Below are 18,106 nucleotides of genomic sequence, written 5' to 3' on the forward strand. Positions count from 1 at the left end.
CTGGAAAGTTCTTCCTTCTCCCATTATTTTTCTTAACGTTGGATATCAGAAAATTAAATTGAAGGTTTGTTTGTTTTTTTAAAAAACGGTTATGTCCTAATGTTTTAGTACAAGCACAGTGTGATTAACGTAGGACACGCTCTATAGTTATGATTATTATGTCTTAAAATAACCATAGACTAAAAAAAGATAAGCAAAATTATCAAAGAGCTGGAGCTATTTAGCTACAGTACGAAGATACTGTATTGCAATAACTTAAATGTTCTGGAGAAAGACAAGAAAATAAGGCGAGAAACAAATACGAATGGGACAAGTTATGTAGAAAAAAGTCACAGAAGTTTTTTTGCTAACATAATACCAATTATTTAGGACCAGGAAAGGTAAGTGCTTCACAGAGCACATACTTAAATTATGGAATATTAATATCATAAGATGGAGTGTGATAAATTGTTGGCAGTTTGTTCATCTTTGGAAGTAAATGAGACACATTCATGAAAGATAAAGCTTTCAGTGGCTACTGAATCCATCTAGATTGGTTTATGTTATGTTTATGGCAGAAGGTATTCTTTCACACACTAAGATTACAATAGCCCCTACTTTCTCACCCTCTAATATTTATTGATGCCAAATATGGTTAGATAGGATTAGATTACTTTCATACATGTAATTTGTGTTCTACCATTAGTGTCTGTTACCTCTGTACTATTCATGATTTTAAGTGTTTTGTTGGTATGCAGGCTTAATTAATGCTTGCACTGCACAAGCAAATCACTGCATGAATTTAGAATTTTAGTGTGAATCATGTAATTTGGAAAACAAATTACAGTCTAAAAAGAATATACAAGGAACAAATAGATTAAACTCCATAAAAGTTAAACTAGGGCTTTTTGTAAAGTCATGGGCAAAATAAAAATTTGTTTTGTTTCTGTGCAGATCTTCAGATATCCATAGCATCTTTTGTTTTTCCATTTATATGAAGGAAGGAACAAATGAGAATTTGGCCACCAAGTTGATACAAAGGTTTAAATGCTTATCAGTATTATCATAAATATCTGCAAGCCAGTACTTGAAATAAAGCCAATATCTACTGCAGTCCTACATGTAGTCTATTTAAATAGGACCAACTAAACTAAAGTAATTCTGTAGTTTAATCTGAATTCAACTGTATGAATTATCAGAGTTCTAATAAGGACTAAATATGAATTTACTAAAACATTTATTGGATAATATGAATTTACTAAAACATTTATTGAATAGGCTACAATGCCATGGTTCATTCATGATATAAGCTATCAATTAATATGATACACCAGACTAATCAAAATTTAAGCCATATTAAGTCTTAGCAATTCTGTGAATTTTAACTATGTCATCCCTTTATTTGCTTAACAATCACATTATGATCAGCAAGAAATAGAAACTGATCTTGGCTTAAACTCAGCTACAATTTTGTTGAATCAAGAAACAGTCTGGTTGTTTCTTTAACAAGCTGAACATTTTCTGAGGTCTTTCAAATGAAGCCCCTGATTGGTGGGGCAATACGCTGACTCTGTAAACTGCTTAGAACAGGGGTGTCAAACTCAAGGCCCAGGGGCCAGATCCGGCCCACGGGGTGTTTAGATCTAGCCTGCAGGGCCGCCCTGAAACAACAAAGGACCAGCCTGCGGTGCCTCTGCCAGCGAAAACGGAGCTCAGGAGGGCTGCATGCAGCCAAACTCTGTTTTCGCTGGCAGCGGGTTGCAAGAGGCCGTTGCAGCCGAACATGGAGCTCGATAGCCCGTTTTCACTGGCAGAGCCCTCGGGCCACCACAGGCATCCTTGACACGAGTGATGTCGAGGTGGCCACCCACCCCAGCCCCCCGAGGTCAAACACAACCTGATGCGGCCCTCAATGAAATCAAGTTTGACACCCCTGGTTTAGAGAGTGCTGTAAAGCACTATGAAGTGGTATACAAGTATAAGACCTATTGCTGTTGCTGTTTTTCTCATTTCCAGTAGCTGCTCAAAATCAGCTGAATGTCCTAATTGCTTGCAGTAGTGTGCGATAGGGGTTATCTATGGCGTTAAAATGGAGATGTGTCTGGGTGATTTAATCCCACTTCTTTTGAACACTGGGCACAGTGCATAGATCCTTTTCTGTCCTATAACATTTTTCTTTCCTTAGACATGGCTGTAGTTCAGAAAATGCTTAGTGCATTTCCTTTAGCTGCCTCTATTGATTGGAATGTGAATTCTTCATCCCCTGGAGCTTTCTGAGCATTTCAGGATCTGCTGACTGTGGCTGATTATCAACTCTAAACTGGTCTAAATCTTTTTAAGACGAAGGAATTTGAGTAAATAGAAGAGTCTAGTGTTAATGGCAGAAACGTTTATTGTGTAATTCTTACTTTGCAAAAACATGTCAAGGCAGGCAAGCAGACAGACAGACAGATTCTATAAATGGACATATACCTGTTAAACAATTGCATAAAAACTTACTCTGATTTTCTTTTAGATAACACCAGGAAGTAAAGCTTCACAGGCAAATCTGTCTCCCGGTGACATCATTATAGCTATTGATGGTCACAGCACAGAGAACATGACTCACAATGATGCCCAGGAGAAAATTAAAGCAGCAACCCAGCAACTCTGTCTGAAAATTGAGAGGTAATTCTTCACAGTTCAAATGCTCAGGATCACCGTACCAAAATCTGGACCTTGAATTCTCTAGGTCAAGAAGGAATGCATTTTTCCCAAGGGATTGCCCCTCACTTTTTTTTAAAGTCACTCTAGTAGTCTGTAGTATAATGATGTCGTAGGAGTGGTTGGGATTTTTTGTTCTGATTTTTGAAAATCTTTTCTAAGTGTATGAAGCTGAAAAACTGATTTTGTTGGATTTTTTTAAAAAAAGAATTGCCATTAATGGTTTCTTTGTCACCTAATTATGGTGGTATAATTATGCTATGGTCACCACAAAAATGAGCAGCTCACCCTTGCATATAATAAATCACATTCTGTGATTATGCATTAGGATTAATATCTTGCAATTTTTCTAATGTAATTAATCCCAAGAATTTTTTTAACATGTACCAAACTGGAAGACAAAGAAAGTATTTGGTGAAATTACACCTGTGTCAAAAGAATTCTTGAACTGCTGCGAAAAAACAACTGTCTATGCAGGTGCAAACTTGGGGCAGATTTACTTATTAACTCAGAAGAACCCAGTTCCTCAAACCAGTGGTTGTCTTCCCCATAACAGTAATATCAAATGAATTCCATTTAGTTTTGCTTTGATATGAGTTATTGCTTTAATTGCTTGAAATTTTCCATTCTACATATCCTTATCAAACACAGAGCTGTTTGAGGGATGAGGTTCCTTCCTGTTTTGTGATTATTTTAAAAAAGTATTGCCAAATTAGTCTTTCACAATTTGTGTTTATCATTCTTATGCCATATGTTGCTTACTGTTCTGGACAGTAGCTGATACTGATAGATTTGACTTTCCTTTCTTTCTTTCTTTCTATTAGTAGAAGTTTTAAAAATACTGTAACTTGAAAACTATCCACTTTTTAATGTGGGATTTAATGTACAAATTACCAACATAAACCTACATTGGTCAATGTGGACAGTAGTGTCTTCAAATTCAATCCCAGTTAATTGTCTATAAAAGTGTAGTCTGTAACGACATAAATACATAAAATGCTTATGACATGCTAAAAATGGTGAAATGTTTTGGATTCCCTATTTCATTCTTCATTTTTATCCAACAGGGCAGAGACTAAATTGTGGTCTCCACAAGTAGCAGACGAGGGAAGACCGCATCCATTCAAAATAAACTTGGAAGCTGAACCACAGGTAGCAATTGATTCAAATTAAAACTATGTCCGGACTGCCAAGAATCCAGATGGCCACTAAATGGCATTTAACACTGGAAAACTCTAAAGTTATCTGCATATCTTCCCTGCCATCTAGTGGTTGACTGGATTTTTACAGCTGAGATCTAATAATTCTGAAATCACGAACACTCTTATTCTATTTTTAATTAGTTAGTACTTACCAACTTGTACAGGTAGTTCTCAATTTATGACCATAACTGGATTGGATTTTTGGTTGTAAGTTACCATGATCATAAATCAAGGCTCTCATGTGACAGGACTTGATTGTATGACATTTTTTGCAATAGTCATTAAGCACATCACCTCACATGTTAAGCAAATTCATGGTCATTAGGTAGTGTTAGCCGAAAATGGTTGTTAAACAACCAATTGTAAGTTGACTGTACTGCTAACTGATCATTTAACATGACAGCAACACTTAACCAGTAAATCCCAAGACATTATGGTTAAACACCCTTGGAAATGATGACTCTCGTATATCTATATTCTAGATTGACTAAGATCTTGAGTTTAGCTGTCTTAGTATCTCACGTATGTTCTGTAGATAAATTTTACTCTAATGGATCAAGGAATTAAATTAGTGAGCTCTGGATAGATTCACCCATTAATATAATGTCTTCTACATCTAATGAATTCCTTCAGAATTATGGTAGCTGAACTCAAAAATATCTAAAAATACTAGATTGGAAGAGTTTACTCAAGATAGTTTACATCTGAAAAGTCACTATAAGCTTGTCTTGGAATTAGATGTTGACTGAACTGAGTGACAAAATCAAACCCACTGGGATTGGCTCACCCCACCTGTGCTGGCAGAGCCCCTTCGGCCTGATTATACTGACTAGCAGGGTCCAGCAGAAGGGCTTTCTCTGCCATTGCACCTGCCCTCTGGAATATATTCCCCCATCCCCAGAGTGAGATCGGCTCCAACCCTCCAGAAGAGCTGAAAGACCAGGCTCTGCCAGTTAGCTTGGGGCTCCAATGGGGGAACATCACAGTGGATGTGGTTGATCGATTAACAACAGAGCCACCTCCCACCTTCTTTTCCCACCATTCCTGTCTTTAATTGCACTGCAGTATAGTTTTTCTCTTTTACAATTGTAAGCTGTCCAGAGTTACCTTAAGGTAAGATTGGCGGTCTTTATAAACAAATGAATAAATAAAATTAATTAGTCTGAAATTTCAGATTAATTAATCTGAAATAAAAGAAATCGTCTACTATGGTGCCATGCAATAAATCGAACTAACAACAGTACATGGAAAAAGATTCACTAAATGGGAATTCAAATGGAAGTACGTTATTTCAAATCCAAACAACAAAATAATGACTAAACTACTGCCAAAACAAAATATGTAATTAAAATACTCTACTGGCTATTGACTTTTAAGTTATTAACAAATTATTCTAAGAAAGGTCATTAAATATTAAATTATATATTTAATTCTTTAAATGCTAAATAATCATCTTGATGAGCAATAAATAGGTCAGTGGAGGTGTTTCAACAGATGTTTTTCTGCAAATTTTAAAATAAAAAAGATTAACTACATTGGCAGAATATACCTTCCCGATTTCACCCCTAACGAATCCAGATTCCATAATTTATTTTTGGATTCTTACTGAAATGTCAGTTAAGATGACCAATACAGTATTTCAGAGTTTTGTTACATGCAATAAACAAAAGAGCTGGACTGTGTTCATTTGTTGCTATGATTTGCTATTTCAGTTTATCTTTTTGCACATTGGTCATATTTTGGGAAAGAAAAATTAGGTCAAATTCACATTGCAGCAATGCATGTTGGCATAAAATTGATGCTGCTGTACTGCATGTGTTTCTGTAATATATCTCCCAATAGTATTAAAAATAGTTGGTTATACACTTTTCAGAATTTCTTTGCAATCATCATAGTTTCCTATTGCCTAGGATTTTGATTTTTCTTTTGGGGGCGATAACCTCTTTGATTAATAACCACATTTAATGGAAGTAAATCCCATTGATACTAATATAAAGCTTTGTAAATTGATGGATAGACAATTAGATTTCTATTTGTTAACATTATGAGGGCCAGTGTTTTGATGGAAGGTCACTTTCCAGCCAATTTAATTCAACTGAACACAATGAAGCTCCATTGTTTTAAATGCTGCTTCAAGAGGTAGCCTTCATGTTTTGAATATAGCTCTTCCAGTAATATAACTCTTCCAAATGACTTATGTTAACATTAATAGTGAATTCAGGTTTGAATGCTCAATGGTCCTTCCTGACTATTGAACAAAAGCACATTATGAGACGACCAGGATAGTATTTTTTCATTTTGCAAAGTTACTTTTCTGGTTTTTGTTTTGATTTCATTCTTGGGTTTTGGTTTTGGTTTTGATTTTGATGCCTCTGAATCAGTTTTTGACTCCCACCAATTACATGGACTAGTCCCTTCAGTTTTCTTGCAGGGTTCAGAAGTAAGAGATAATGAGCAACCCAAAGTCACCAACTTGCATCTCCCAATTTCTAGCACAATGCCTTAACTACAACATCCAACAGGCTTTCACCTTTCTGTTTAAAGAAACCTTTCCATGTGGGAGACTATTCAAATGAGAAGCCTCCTACCTACCTGATGGATACTATGCTCACAAGAAAAGAAATCTGATTATAGAGTTAGGTGTAGAGCCGATTTTGCCTATCCATCTGAGTTAGCCAGTTTGCTCCTCTGGATGCTCTGATTGTCTCTTGGGCCACTACAATAATTGTACATTAACAACTCCGCAAGTGAAATTAGTCTCTTTTGAAAACTAGAGGACTAAGAAATGCTAAATAAATCACAGGAATATATTGTGAAACAAAAAAAAGCACAACTGATTTTCAACTAAAGAGGATTTCTTTGGGGCGGTAACTGTCCTTCCCCATCTTGGTTACAGAACTGTGCTTGTGAACTACGCTGTTATAAGCACATTTCTTGAATGTCCAAATCAGTTCTTTAAAGCAGATTATACTAACAATAAGGATTAATTAAGAGTATTTTGTAAACAGTCTTACAAGTAGATCAGTGCTTACAAGTAGATCAGTGGCGAAACAGTGATCCTCTGTTGGTATATAGGCCCTATCTTTCCTGATTATTGACTATGCTGCTTAGGTCTGATAGAAGTGACAATACTGCACATCCATCTTGAATATGAATCCATCCAACAGTGGCACTTGACACCCATGTAGAGCAGGGGTCTCCAACCTTGGCAACTTTAAGACTTGTGGACTTCACAGGTCTTTCACAAGCTTGGCTGGCTGAGGAATTCTGGGAGTTGAAGTCCACAAGTCTTAAAGTTGCCAAAGTTGGAGACCCCTGATCTAGAGGGTTACAGGATTTCTTTCCCTATTATAGATTAAATAAGATGCTATATTTTACAGACCAAAGTTGTGACTGATTGTGTTCTAAAACCTAGCATCCAAATTTGACTGATTGATTATGGACCATCAAGTCGTTTTTGACTCCTAGCAGTCACACAGATAATCCAAATGTAATCATCCACATAGCTCATCCAAATTTAAGATATACAAAACTTCTAATGTTTTCATAAATATACTTTTTGTAAGTTGTTCTGAGAAACTTTCCTTTGGTTTAGAAGGGAAAATGGAATAAATATTTTAAAAACGTGAAATGGTACCATAGATGAGTTTTTCACCTTAACCACATATTTGTTTAAACTTTTAAATTTTTTTGGAAGTTTTGAAATAGGTTGTAATAGTCAAATATGAAATATATTTCTGTAACAAGAAAAATGAATGTTTATAACTTTTGCTGCTCATAAGGAAGATCAAATCCATTGTTCAAACCTTTGAATTCTCTTCCAGATCACTGGAATTCTTAACACTAGTACTTTTTCAGCCATAAAGACTGAAAAAAGGGAAACAATTAACAGATTTCTTTTTCTCAAGACACTGAATAATGTACCTGATATGGTATTTTATGCTCTAGCTGACTGTTTTACATCAATGGATGTAACACACAGCTAAAACAATTGGAGCAATGAAAAAAAATCTTGTTAAAGTACCCACACAATTTAAACTCTAATTTAGTAAAACAAATGACTTGAGGAAGTTAATAGTGTAATTTAAATAGATTGTAAATCAGAAGACACAACAGGGCTTTGTTTACTTCGTTCAGATTTCCTTGCCACTCTTTTTTCCTGTGGCAATTTTGTTCTTTGCTTCATTAGGATTGGAAGCCATAAATTATGCTGTGTTTCAGTTTAGATCTCAGCATGATAGTGCAAGCAGAAAGCTGCTGCTTGATTTAAATGCAGAGCATTTGTCAGCTTAGTTTTATTTTGCATCTTCTGAAAACCACTTTATAAAATTTGTTCAGAAGGCAGCGTGTCCACTTATGTCTGTCTTGCTTTAGGACTAACCAAATTACGGCAGTGCTACAACCAAAAGAAAGGACCCAATAGACTGTTTTGTGCTTTGATTAAATTATTTATACCATTTAAACTGTATCTAGAAATGCATTTTATTGATTGAAAGAAACCTTGTGGCCAAAGACCCATGAAAGATGGTCATTTCATTTATTCTGAGACAAAGAAATCTTATATTTGCAGAAAAAATGCAGTTGCCAAGAAAGGTCAGGGTAACCCAGTCTTCTCTCCTGCCCTCTTACCTTTAGTCATCCAAATTTGTGTGAGCTGACATCACTGACCTTACATTCCTGCTTGTGTCATTGCTTATCACCAACAAAATTGGGGAAAGAGGTGGTGCAATAGCAACACTTTTTGATTTCTGGATGGCTGGATATTAGTGGCGGAGAGAGAGAAGGAAGAACTGTGGCTGTTCTGCAATATTCTGCAGCCAAATGCTTGTAATGCTGCCTCAAATAAATAACAATAGTCACGTCTGTAAGCTTATCTGCCTACAATTGGAATTATTTTCTATAAAGATTTCCATAGGTGCTTGCTTAGTGGTTTGCTAAATCAAGGCTTGTTGTGCCTTGGGACTGATGCATTTGATTAATAATTAGCCGCAATGTCAGTTTTGCCTGCTGTTGGCTTAAGTGTGCATTGTAGCTCTGTGTATTTTGTCTGCCTATTTATGTACAGGAATTGAAGCCTATTGGTGCAACTCATAACAGAAAGGCCAAGCCTTTTGTTGCAGCAGCTAACCTTGATGACAAAAGGCAGGTAATGAGTTCTGCCTATAACTCTCCAATTGGGCTTTATTCATCTGGCAATATACACGATGCTCTTCACGGACAGCTGCGTGGCCTGATCCCTAGTTCAGCTGAAAAGTGAGTACCACAGTGTGAGAGGGCTTCTCATTACTACCTTTGGTATCCTTGTTTCTTATATTGCTGAGTCCATCTCTTCCTGCCTTTTGCTCTCTTTTTTCTTTCCTGATCTTCAAAACTTTTTAAAAAGTGCCTTTCAAGATATTTACCCTCAAATGAATATTTATGTGGGAAGGACCAATATTTAGAGCATACCCTTCTCTTCAACAAAAAATTTATGCATAGGTGCAACATTGAGTTCAATCCAGCCAAAACAAAGCTAAACAAGCATCAAAAGTATAATTTTATGCATATACACATGCTATGAATTGAAACCCATTTAGTTTTAATCTGACTTTCATCTGAATAAATATAACAGGGCTAAACCTGCACATCATACTGATTTCAAGTGGTGTTGTTTATACTGATGTGTGCAGCCTATTCCTGAGTGCTTTTTGATATTTTAAATCTGTGTATTTCATGGGATTTACTTTGTAGAATGTGGAATAGGACCAGCAGCTTTTAAATGCCTGATTTTGGCCTAGCCATCACATTGTTTTTCCTCCAATAACAGGAAATGTGCTAATACTACTACTTACAACTTACACTCCATAATTTTCAATGTGTGCATTATCTTCTTTGGAAACAAATATACTGTAATTTGCTGAAAGTTGTTTTGTAACCCTTTCCTTTTTTTCCAGGACATAGGCTACTTTGAACACAAACATAATATTCGACCTAAACCTTTCGTAGTCCAAAGCCCAAGCAGGTCATAACTTTTGCCTGTAACTGGTGCATGATTTTTTTTCCCCACAATCCAACTGGATTCAGTAATATTGCTGCTTCAGTATGTTGTAAATCCTTCTAATGAATGAAATGCTTGCTTCACAGCTGTAGTCAAACAGTGATTTCCAAGTAATAAAGAGATCCAGCTCTTAAATCATGGAAAGTGTTGGTAAAAATGTAGCATACATATTGATTCAGGTTACAACAACATCTTAGGCCACAGGGTTCCCCAAATTCTATTAAGTTCAATATATCTTGCATCAGAGGACCTCTGGATATATTCTGTGCTAGCAAAACCTAAGACATTTATTATGAATAAAACAAATGGAAAATAGGCTAAAATGTGATTTAATGCATAAAGAATATAATTTAATAGGAATATTACTTTCCTTCATGAATTCCTACATTGTTGTAAGAATTTATGGAGGATGACATTTGAGAATTGAAAATATATAGTACAGATTACTTTGCGATATATAGGAAATCAAGTATCTTGTACTTTGGTTTTAATTTCTCTTGTCATCAGTTGTGTTTAGAAAACAGTGTGTAGCAAGATAAAGTTTGAAAATTATAATGCCATGTCTGCCTAGCATAATTTTTGGGTTTACCTAGTAACACATAATATCTGCTAATAAATGACTGGAAGTTCGTAGTTACTTGTGTATCCTTTTGTTTTCTGGCACTGCTAATGAGCACCTTATTGCTTTATGACCAAGCTTGTGGTGAAAGTGTTGACAACGTATTTAAGTTATTAGCATTAATCCTGCCATTAATTGACAAGCCTGGTTCTTGTCTTCCAAACATTGGCTCTTGATCTTGCTTTTTTGATGAGGGAATGCCACGTGTAGCTCTCCCCTTCTAGAGATATTTGGCTGAGAAATCTGGCAAATGAAAAACTGCATGTTTGCTTGGGAGCACGTAAGGCTTTTCTGAATTTCTTTGCTCTTGTCTCTGATAATAAGATATGTGTTTTCTTGAAAAGTATGCCGGTATGGTCTTATATGAATTCCTCTTGACAACTTTGAATTAGTTGTGCATTTTGATTGCAATTTTTTAAAAAAGATCTGTGCTTTAGGAAATGTTATCATTCATCTCAATTAAAAATATTTTAGTATTTCTAGAAATATTTAGTGATATAGTTTGCAGTCATATAAGATTTGTAATAATAACAAGATGACTTGTTATTGATTGAGCTTGGACATACCAGTAAATGTTGGGAATCATATGCATTTGATTGGCAGCATTCAGCAAAAGTGATGAGATTTAAATTTCATTTCAAAAGCTCATATAACTTTATACTTTTAATATTTACCAGATTGTGAACATTTAGCCTGCAATCCTTGCACAATTAGCTAAGAGTAAACCACAATGAAATCAGTTAATTTTATGCCCTAAATACATGTGATTTCAACCTTGTAGTGCAAACCTAAAGTACACCTGCTCATCTAGATGCAAATACCAATGAAACAGTGAGATTTGTTGATGAGTAGGAAAATATAGTCACAATTGTCTTAAAGCAAATTGATTCAGAATCAAATCTAAGTATTTCTACTATATTCTAGCTCTGTTTTTGTTTTTTTTTGTTTACATTTATACCCCGCCCTTCTCCGAAGACTCAGGGCGGCTTACAGTGTGTAAGGCAAAAAAAAGTTATACACTATCCAGAGTCACTTGTTTGTGAGATGGGCAGGTTTAAATAAATAAAATAAAATTTATTTTCTGATAAAAAAATTCAAATCCCAAAAGTAACTTTCCAACACAATTTACAATCCAAAGTGAGTTTGCATTGTATTTCCATATTAATGTCTAAGAGAGAAATTGGATTTAAAATCACTACTATGACCTCTCATCTTGGTGCATCACAGTCATTTTCCAAGGATATATTAAAGTTCTTCATTATGTAATTATTCAGAATCATTGCAAAGTTTTGATTGTAATCACTAATCAAGTGATTAGCAACAGAGATAGTAACACCTATGGATTTTAGTAGGAGTAGAGATATTTTCTTTACACATTGAGACCTAGACTCTAGGCTACGGGTGTCAAAATTGATCACATCACGTGGCGTATCATGATTTTTTTTGCCTTTGCGGAGCTAGGGTGGGTGTGACCTGCACATGATGCATCCAGCCCATGGGCTGCCAGTTTGACACCCCTGCTCTAGGCCATAATAAATGTTATCCTCTTAACGTAAATCCACACTTAGCATAATCAACTGTAGGCTAGCTTTCTACATGATTACTTCCTGATTTCTTGGTACCACACCATGCAGAAAGGCCAGCCAGCTGTTTTAAAATACCAATGAAGAAAGCTATAACCTCCCATCAATTGTTCAGTAAACAGCTTTTTCCCCATTGTGTAATATTTGAAAGGGAAAGACTGACTATAGGTTTAGTAGCTCCTTAACTTTATTGCTTAGTAAGTCCAAACTGATTTATTGCATTAATTGCTGAAATATTGTGTCCAACATAACCCATGTTATGTAGAAATAAGAGAAAAGTGATATATCATGAGAACCTGCTTTTTAACATATCAATGTATGTACTTTTAACATACCAAAGTATGACTCATTTTCTGGATTTTGGCTAATATATTTTTAATTGAAATGACCTAAAATCTAACTTCTCCTCCCTTAAACATTAGACAATAATAATAAAATTAATGTTACCAAAGAGTTACTGCATTTAGCAATGACATTTTGAATGATAATATTGCAATGAACTCAATGGTAAATATACATTTGTGTAGTTTTGATTTTGGACCATTGAATATTTCATCACTATAATATATATACATTGCATGCATATTCTTCCAATGTGAAACAAATGCAAGAAAATGTATTTGCATAGTTTAATTATTTTCTGTGTCATCACAATTTAAATAATTAACAGCCTGGTTTTCAGATTTCCTTTTTTCGAACATCTGAATTCAGAATAAGTTATATATATTTATACTGACATCAAGAAATTCTTAGGAAACAGATTACAGTACACTAAAATGGCTGCAATATTGTTAAAACATTGCAGGCATCAGTAGGATTATATGTATAATTGTGGACTGAAGAGTATGAATATTATTGTTGCTTTTAACGCAACAAATTTCAAAAGGTTCAAGCACTAATATTAAATTGCCTGAACCTGATCAAGTTATTAAACTGTAGCATACATTTTAGTGGACAGTGGTGAGACTTGAGTATACAAAATATGAGGATTTTTACAACAGTTTGTACACAGCAGAAAACGTAGACAAAAGCTTACACTGAATTCTTGTATTTGCATCCTCTTCTCTCATTGATCACTCTAGAAACTGCATGTGCCTTTTATTTACCTTCTGTTCTCACTCTGATTTGAATCACATACGCAGTACTCCCTCCGGTTTTGATGGCAGCAGTGGACGTAGCACACCCTCTTCCATTAGCACTGTTAGCACTATCTGTCCTACTGAGTTGAAAGCTGCAGCTAAGATGGCCCCCAACATTCCCTTAGAAATGGAACTTCCTGGTGTCAAGATTGTGCACGCTCAGTTTAACACTCCTATGCAGATGTATTCAGATGACAATATTATGGAAACACTGCAGGGACAGGTTGCTACAGCACTCGGGGAAACACCCCCTATAAGGTAACGGGAGCCTTCCTGTGTGCTTAGCATACTGCATGAAGAATGCTGCCTATGTGCCAGCTATTTGCTTGTTATTCATTGAGGCTTTCAAGTATAGTTACCCCATGCCACTTTAAAGGTCTTTCCCCATTGTTCATTGAAAGAACACTACACCCATCCTCAAGTCATCAAACAAAACATATTATTGGCTATTTTCACGTTCAAGCCATATCCTGCCTCTGGAGCTTCTGCTATGTATTGAATGTTGGGTATCTTGATTTAGATTGAGAAGAGCCATTAAGCAAAGCCACTGATTAAACCCTGGGTCAACTGCCTTCCCTCTTTCTCAATATTGCTCTTAGCATGAACTGTAACACAAACCATTAAGCAAACCATGGTGAGGAGGAAGAGGAGGAGCCAGATGTTGTTGCTTCAGTAAACAGCACACACAATTCAAGTTAGCAGAGGCTGTTCCATTTCCCTTGCCATCCTCCCATAACCTGGCAGCCGATTTCCAGGAAAAAGTAGTAGGAGAAGAGAACTGACTCTGTCAATTCTTTGATCTCATCCGGCATTACCATACAGGCACCCAGACTGCTTATAATCATAGAAGCTTTTCCAGAAACCAAAAGAAAAGTAAAGAAAGAAAAGAAACAACCAACAGGCATGTGGGGGTGGAGGTGGAACTTGTAAGACAATAAGGAGGAGCTCTTGAGCTGCAGCAAGTAATCTCCCGATGCCTATCAACTGTTAGTTGGGCTACTTTTAAACACTGGTTTAACAATCTTCAGAAAGAGTAATCTGTGTTCAAAAGCAGACTGAGAAAAACTGACAAGTGTGATGGGGAAATCATGCTCTGAAATGGCAGAAAGAAGGCTGGCTCTTTCTTGCTTCACTTAATAAATACATCCCCACAGCTGCTCTTCAGTCTGATCCATGTGTCTGAGCCAGAGATCCTGTTGGCTCGTCTATGAAAATGGGGAACAGCTTGATATGAAAAAAATCTGATGTTTACAGTGACCAAAGCAGGATGGCCCTGGAAGACTGTGGCCAGGGACTAGAGTAGAGGAGGAATTTCTGCAGCAATTTCAAGGTTTCATGCCCTTTATCAATCTCATGCCCTTTATTAATCTTATCTGAACTTCAGATTGCAGATATCTGTCCAAAAATTTGCTTAGCTTCTTGAAATAAAAATAGTTCAAGAATATCTGTATCTCATTAGTGATATCTTAAGTCAGTTTCAACTCTTTTTATTTTTTTCCATGAGCTATGTCCTATACTAAAAAATGAAAAACCTCTAAGTACATTAAGGAAAATTAATTTCAGTGTCATGAAAATTGAGTAGGATTGTATCAGTCTATCGTTCATATTTAGATTTATAATTGTAGATGCATTAACATTTTGGCCAGTTTATAATCAGAGAGCTTTAACCATCATTCACGTTAGGTACAATATAATCCTGTGCATAAAATTTCACTAAGAATGACTCCCAGGTAACTGATTGTTTATAATTATTCTTTGTGGCTCTGTTCTGTGCTTACTTATATGATAGTGATATTTCTAAATATATATAATAACATGCTTTCTGTTGATTTCTGTCTTTCTTACTAATCAATTAATGATTTCTGAAAAGCTTTAAAACTGGATTGTTCCTTGAAATAACTTCTGAAGGATCTTGCTTCTTATCAGTGAGTTATCTAGCTCAAGGTTGATTTTATGCTTTTTAAATTGGATGTACTATATTTTATGCTTTTAAATATATATATAATTAGTTGAGTTGTGAAAATTCTAAAACAATACATAAATATTCTTGAAGGCTACATTTATTTAAATTATGTCAAACATTTAAATTGCCAACATATAAGGATTCATTGGTCATATTACTAATAAAAAAGTCTCTTGACCCAAGAAGGGAGCCAATTGTCATGCTAATATGATAGACTTGTTTCATTTTTGCATGTATTTCATTGGGGTTTTTCATAACAAAGCTGGAATTATGAATGAACTCTTCACTGACGATATTACAAGTAGCGAAACCTGTTTTTGAAAACCATTCCAGAAAAAAATTGTTTGAAATGCTTTTGTTGTTGGACTTTGTTTTCATTAAACTCAAATGTAAGGACGAGATCTTTCTGCTTGGGAATATTTTGTGTGTAATAACTAATATTATCCTGAAATTTTCTTTGGAACGTAACACGATCAGGAGCTAAACTGAATAGGAAACTATTACGTTTAGAAAGATTAGAAGTTTAAAAATTATGTACTTTAAACTACTTTTATTTAATGTATGCATTTCTGAAGGCCTAGGAGTTACTCAGTCTTGATTTTCTAGATATGTTTGTTGATATCTAATGAATTTCGGGGAACTACTTTATTTTTTGCTTATTTAAAGGAAAATGTGATCATTTGCTATTGTTTCTAATTTTTTATTGTATGTTACATGGTTGTTTTTAGCATAATGATCTATTTTTTAATCTTTTTAATCTACATTTTAATATTTGTTTTGAGGAAAAAGGCTGTAGTACCAGGGTTTTCCAATGCTCCAGATCAACATACACTAAAAATATAGAATATACCCTGGGGAACAAATTGCTATCTGTTCCTTTCCCCAAAAATGAGTTCTATCTAAACTTTTCAATCTTTATTCATCACAGCTTGCCCTACTAACCATATGCAAGGGCAAAACTAAGTTACTGTAGCTCTTTTCTTATTTTATGAAGCAAGTATAATAGCAAGTACAATAAAAATCAAATTGCAGAATAATTTGTAAGTATGAATCTGATCCTAAGAACCACATAGAAAGTTCTGCCTACTCAAAAGACATTTGAATTCTTGTTCCTCAATGAATTTCAAGTATCAGACAACATACACTATCAAAATCACAAAGGCTTTCAAAAGCATTTTGTGATACGTTGGATATTTTTGACCGCCGGAAGGTATTTAGAGCCCGTCATCTCAAAGAAAACATCAAAAGGCCTTCTGTAAACCCAAAACTCTTAGTGTAACTGAGATAACCCATACCACATCTCTGACATTAATACAATTGAATGAGTCCAGAAATATTTTACAAGAAGAGTCCTCCACTCCTCTGTAAACAACAAAATGGGGCTCCCCTTGAGGAGCACCCGGAGACTCCAGGTAGTTCAGAATGCGGCTGCGCGGGTGATAGAGGGAGCCCCTCGTGGCTCCCACATAACACCTCTCCTGCGCAGACTGCACTGGCTGCCTGTGGCCTTCCGGGTGTCGTGTCCCACTCCTCCGCTGACGGCCGGGTCAGGGAAATCCGAATCAGGCTTGCCTATGCAGCTCTGCCCAAAGTCCTAGCAAAGTCCTCAGAGCAGGCAGGAGACCAGTAAGTGACTTCAGCAAGATAAGTTCGACTTTGCCTGACTCAGAGACTGCCAGAAAGCAGATCCTTTATATAGGCTATGGGGTGTGGCTCCATGACTCAGCACTCATTAAGGCCTGCCCCTCCCTTCCTTCTGTTGCCTCCGCCTTTCCAATCTTCTGATGCGAGGGTCACTCCAATCAGCTGTTGGAAGTAAACTTTCCTCAGGCTCACATGCTGTGGAGGAGGGGGAGGGGTCTAGCTGCTCCGTTTGCCTGGGCATGGAACCAGGGCTGGGGCCGGGGGATGCTCCCTCCTCTGCAGCCTGCTTGGGCATGGAGCCAGGGCTGGGACCGTGAGGTGCCCCCTCCTCTGCAGCTTGTCTGGGCATGGAGCCAGGACTGGGGCCGGGAGGCATACATTCCTCCGTGTTCGGGAGCAGATAAGCAGACCCCGGCTGCGGTGAGAGCGGACAAGACACAACACCGGGTGCGCTTCAAGGTTTTGGTAATTATCTTCAAAGCGCTCCATCGCATAGGGCCGGGCTACTTACAGGACCGTCTGCTGCCACCGATTGCCTCTCACCGACCCGTGCGCTCTCACAGAGAGGGACTCCTCAGGGTGCTGTCGGCCAGGCAGGGGAAGGGCCTTTTCTGTGGGGGCTCCCACCCTCTGGAACGAGCTTCCCCCAGGACTTCGCCAACTTCCTGACCTTCGAACCTTCCGCCGCGAGCTTAAGACACATCTATTTATTTGCGCAGGACTGGACTAGAATTTTTAAATTTTTAAATCTGGTTTTAATGGGGTTTTATTATTTATATTTCTATTTTAAATATTCGGCCTATTGAATAAGTTTTTTAAATTAATGTTTTATTCTGTATATATTTATGTTTTTATATGGCTGTAAACCGCCCTGAGTCCCTAGGGAGATAGGGCGGTATAAAAGTATGAACAAATAAATAAATAAATAAATAAATAAATAAAATACCTTATACCTCCAGACTTGAAATCCTGGGATTAGAAAACTTAGAACTCCGCCGACTCAGACATGACCTGTGTTTAACACACAGAATCATCTATTGCAATGTCCTTCCTGTTAAAGACTACTTCAGCTTCAATCGCAATAATACAAGAGCAAACAATAGATGTTAACTTAATGTTAACCACTTCAATCTTGATTGCAGAAAATATGACTTTTGTAACAGAGTTGTTAACTCTTGGAACACACTACCTGACTCTGTGGTCTCTTCTCAAACTCCCAAAATCTTTAACCAAAAAC

The 18,106-nt window shown here is 36.5% G+C and overlaps 1 protein-coding gene across 3 annotated transcripts in view; it reads left to right on the plus strand.

Moving 5' to 3' along the window:
- The window catches only part of PDLIM3 (PDZ and LIM domain 3), a 30,987-nt gene that overhangs the window by 8,351 nt on the left and 4,530 nt on the right, over window positions 1–18,106 (plus strand). Inside the window, exons 2-5 of one of the 3 annotated variants that reach the window (XM_058192580.1) lie at window positions 2,495–2,646; window positions 3,750–3,834; window positions 9,818–9,885; window positions 13,266–13,520. In XM_058192580.1, coding sequence (XP_058048563.1) covers window positions 2,495–2,646; window positions 3,750–3,834; window positions 9,818–9,885; window positions 13,266–13,520 — 560 coding nt within the window. Of the gene's footprint in view, window positions 1–2,494; window positions 2,647–3,749; window positions 3,835–8,949; window positions 9,138–9,817; window positions 9,886–13,265; window positions 13,521–18,106 lie in introns of all 3 variants that reach the window. The other 2 variants (XM_058192582.1, XM_058192581.1) reach the window with 2 other exon arrangements.

The sequence above is a fragment of the Ahaetulla prasina genome, chromosome 8 (genome assembly GCF_028640845.1).
Source record: "Ahaetulla prasina isolate Xishuangbanna chromosome 8, ASM2864084v1, whole genome shotgun sequence".
Taxonomy (NCBI): domain Eukaryota; kingdom Metazoa; phylum Chordata; class Lepidosauria; order Squamata; family Colubridae; genus Ahaetulla; species Ahaetulla prasina.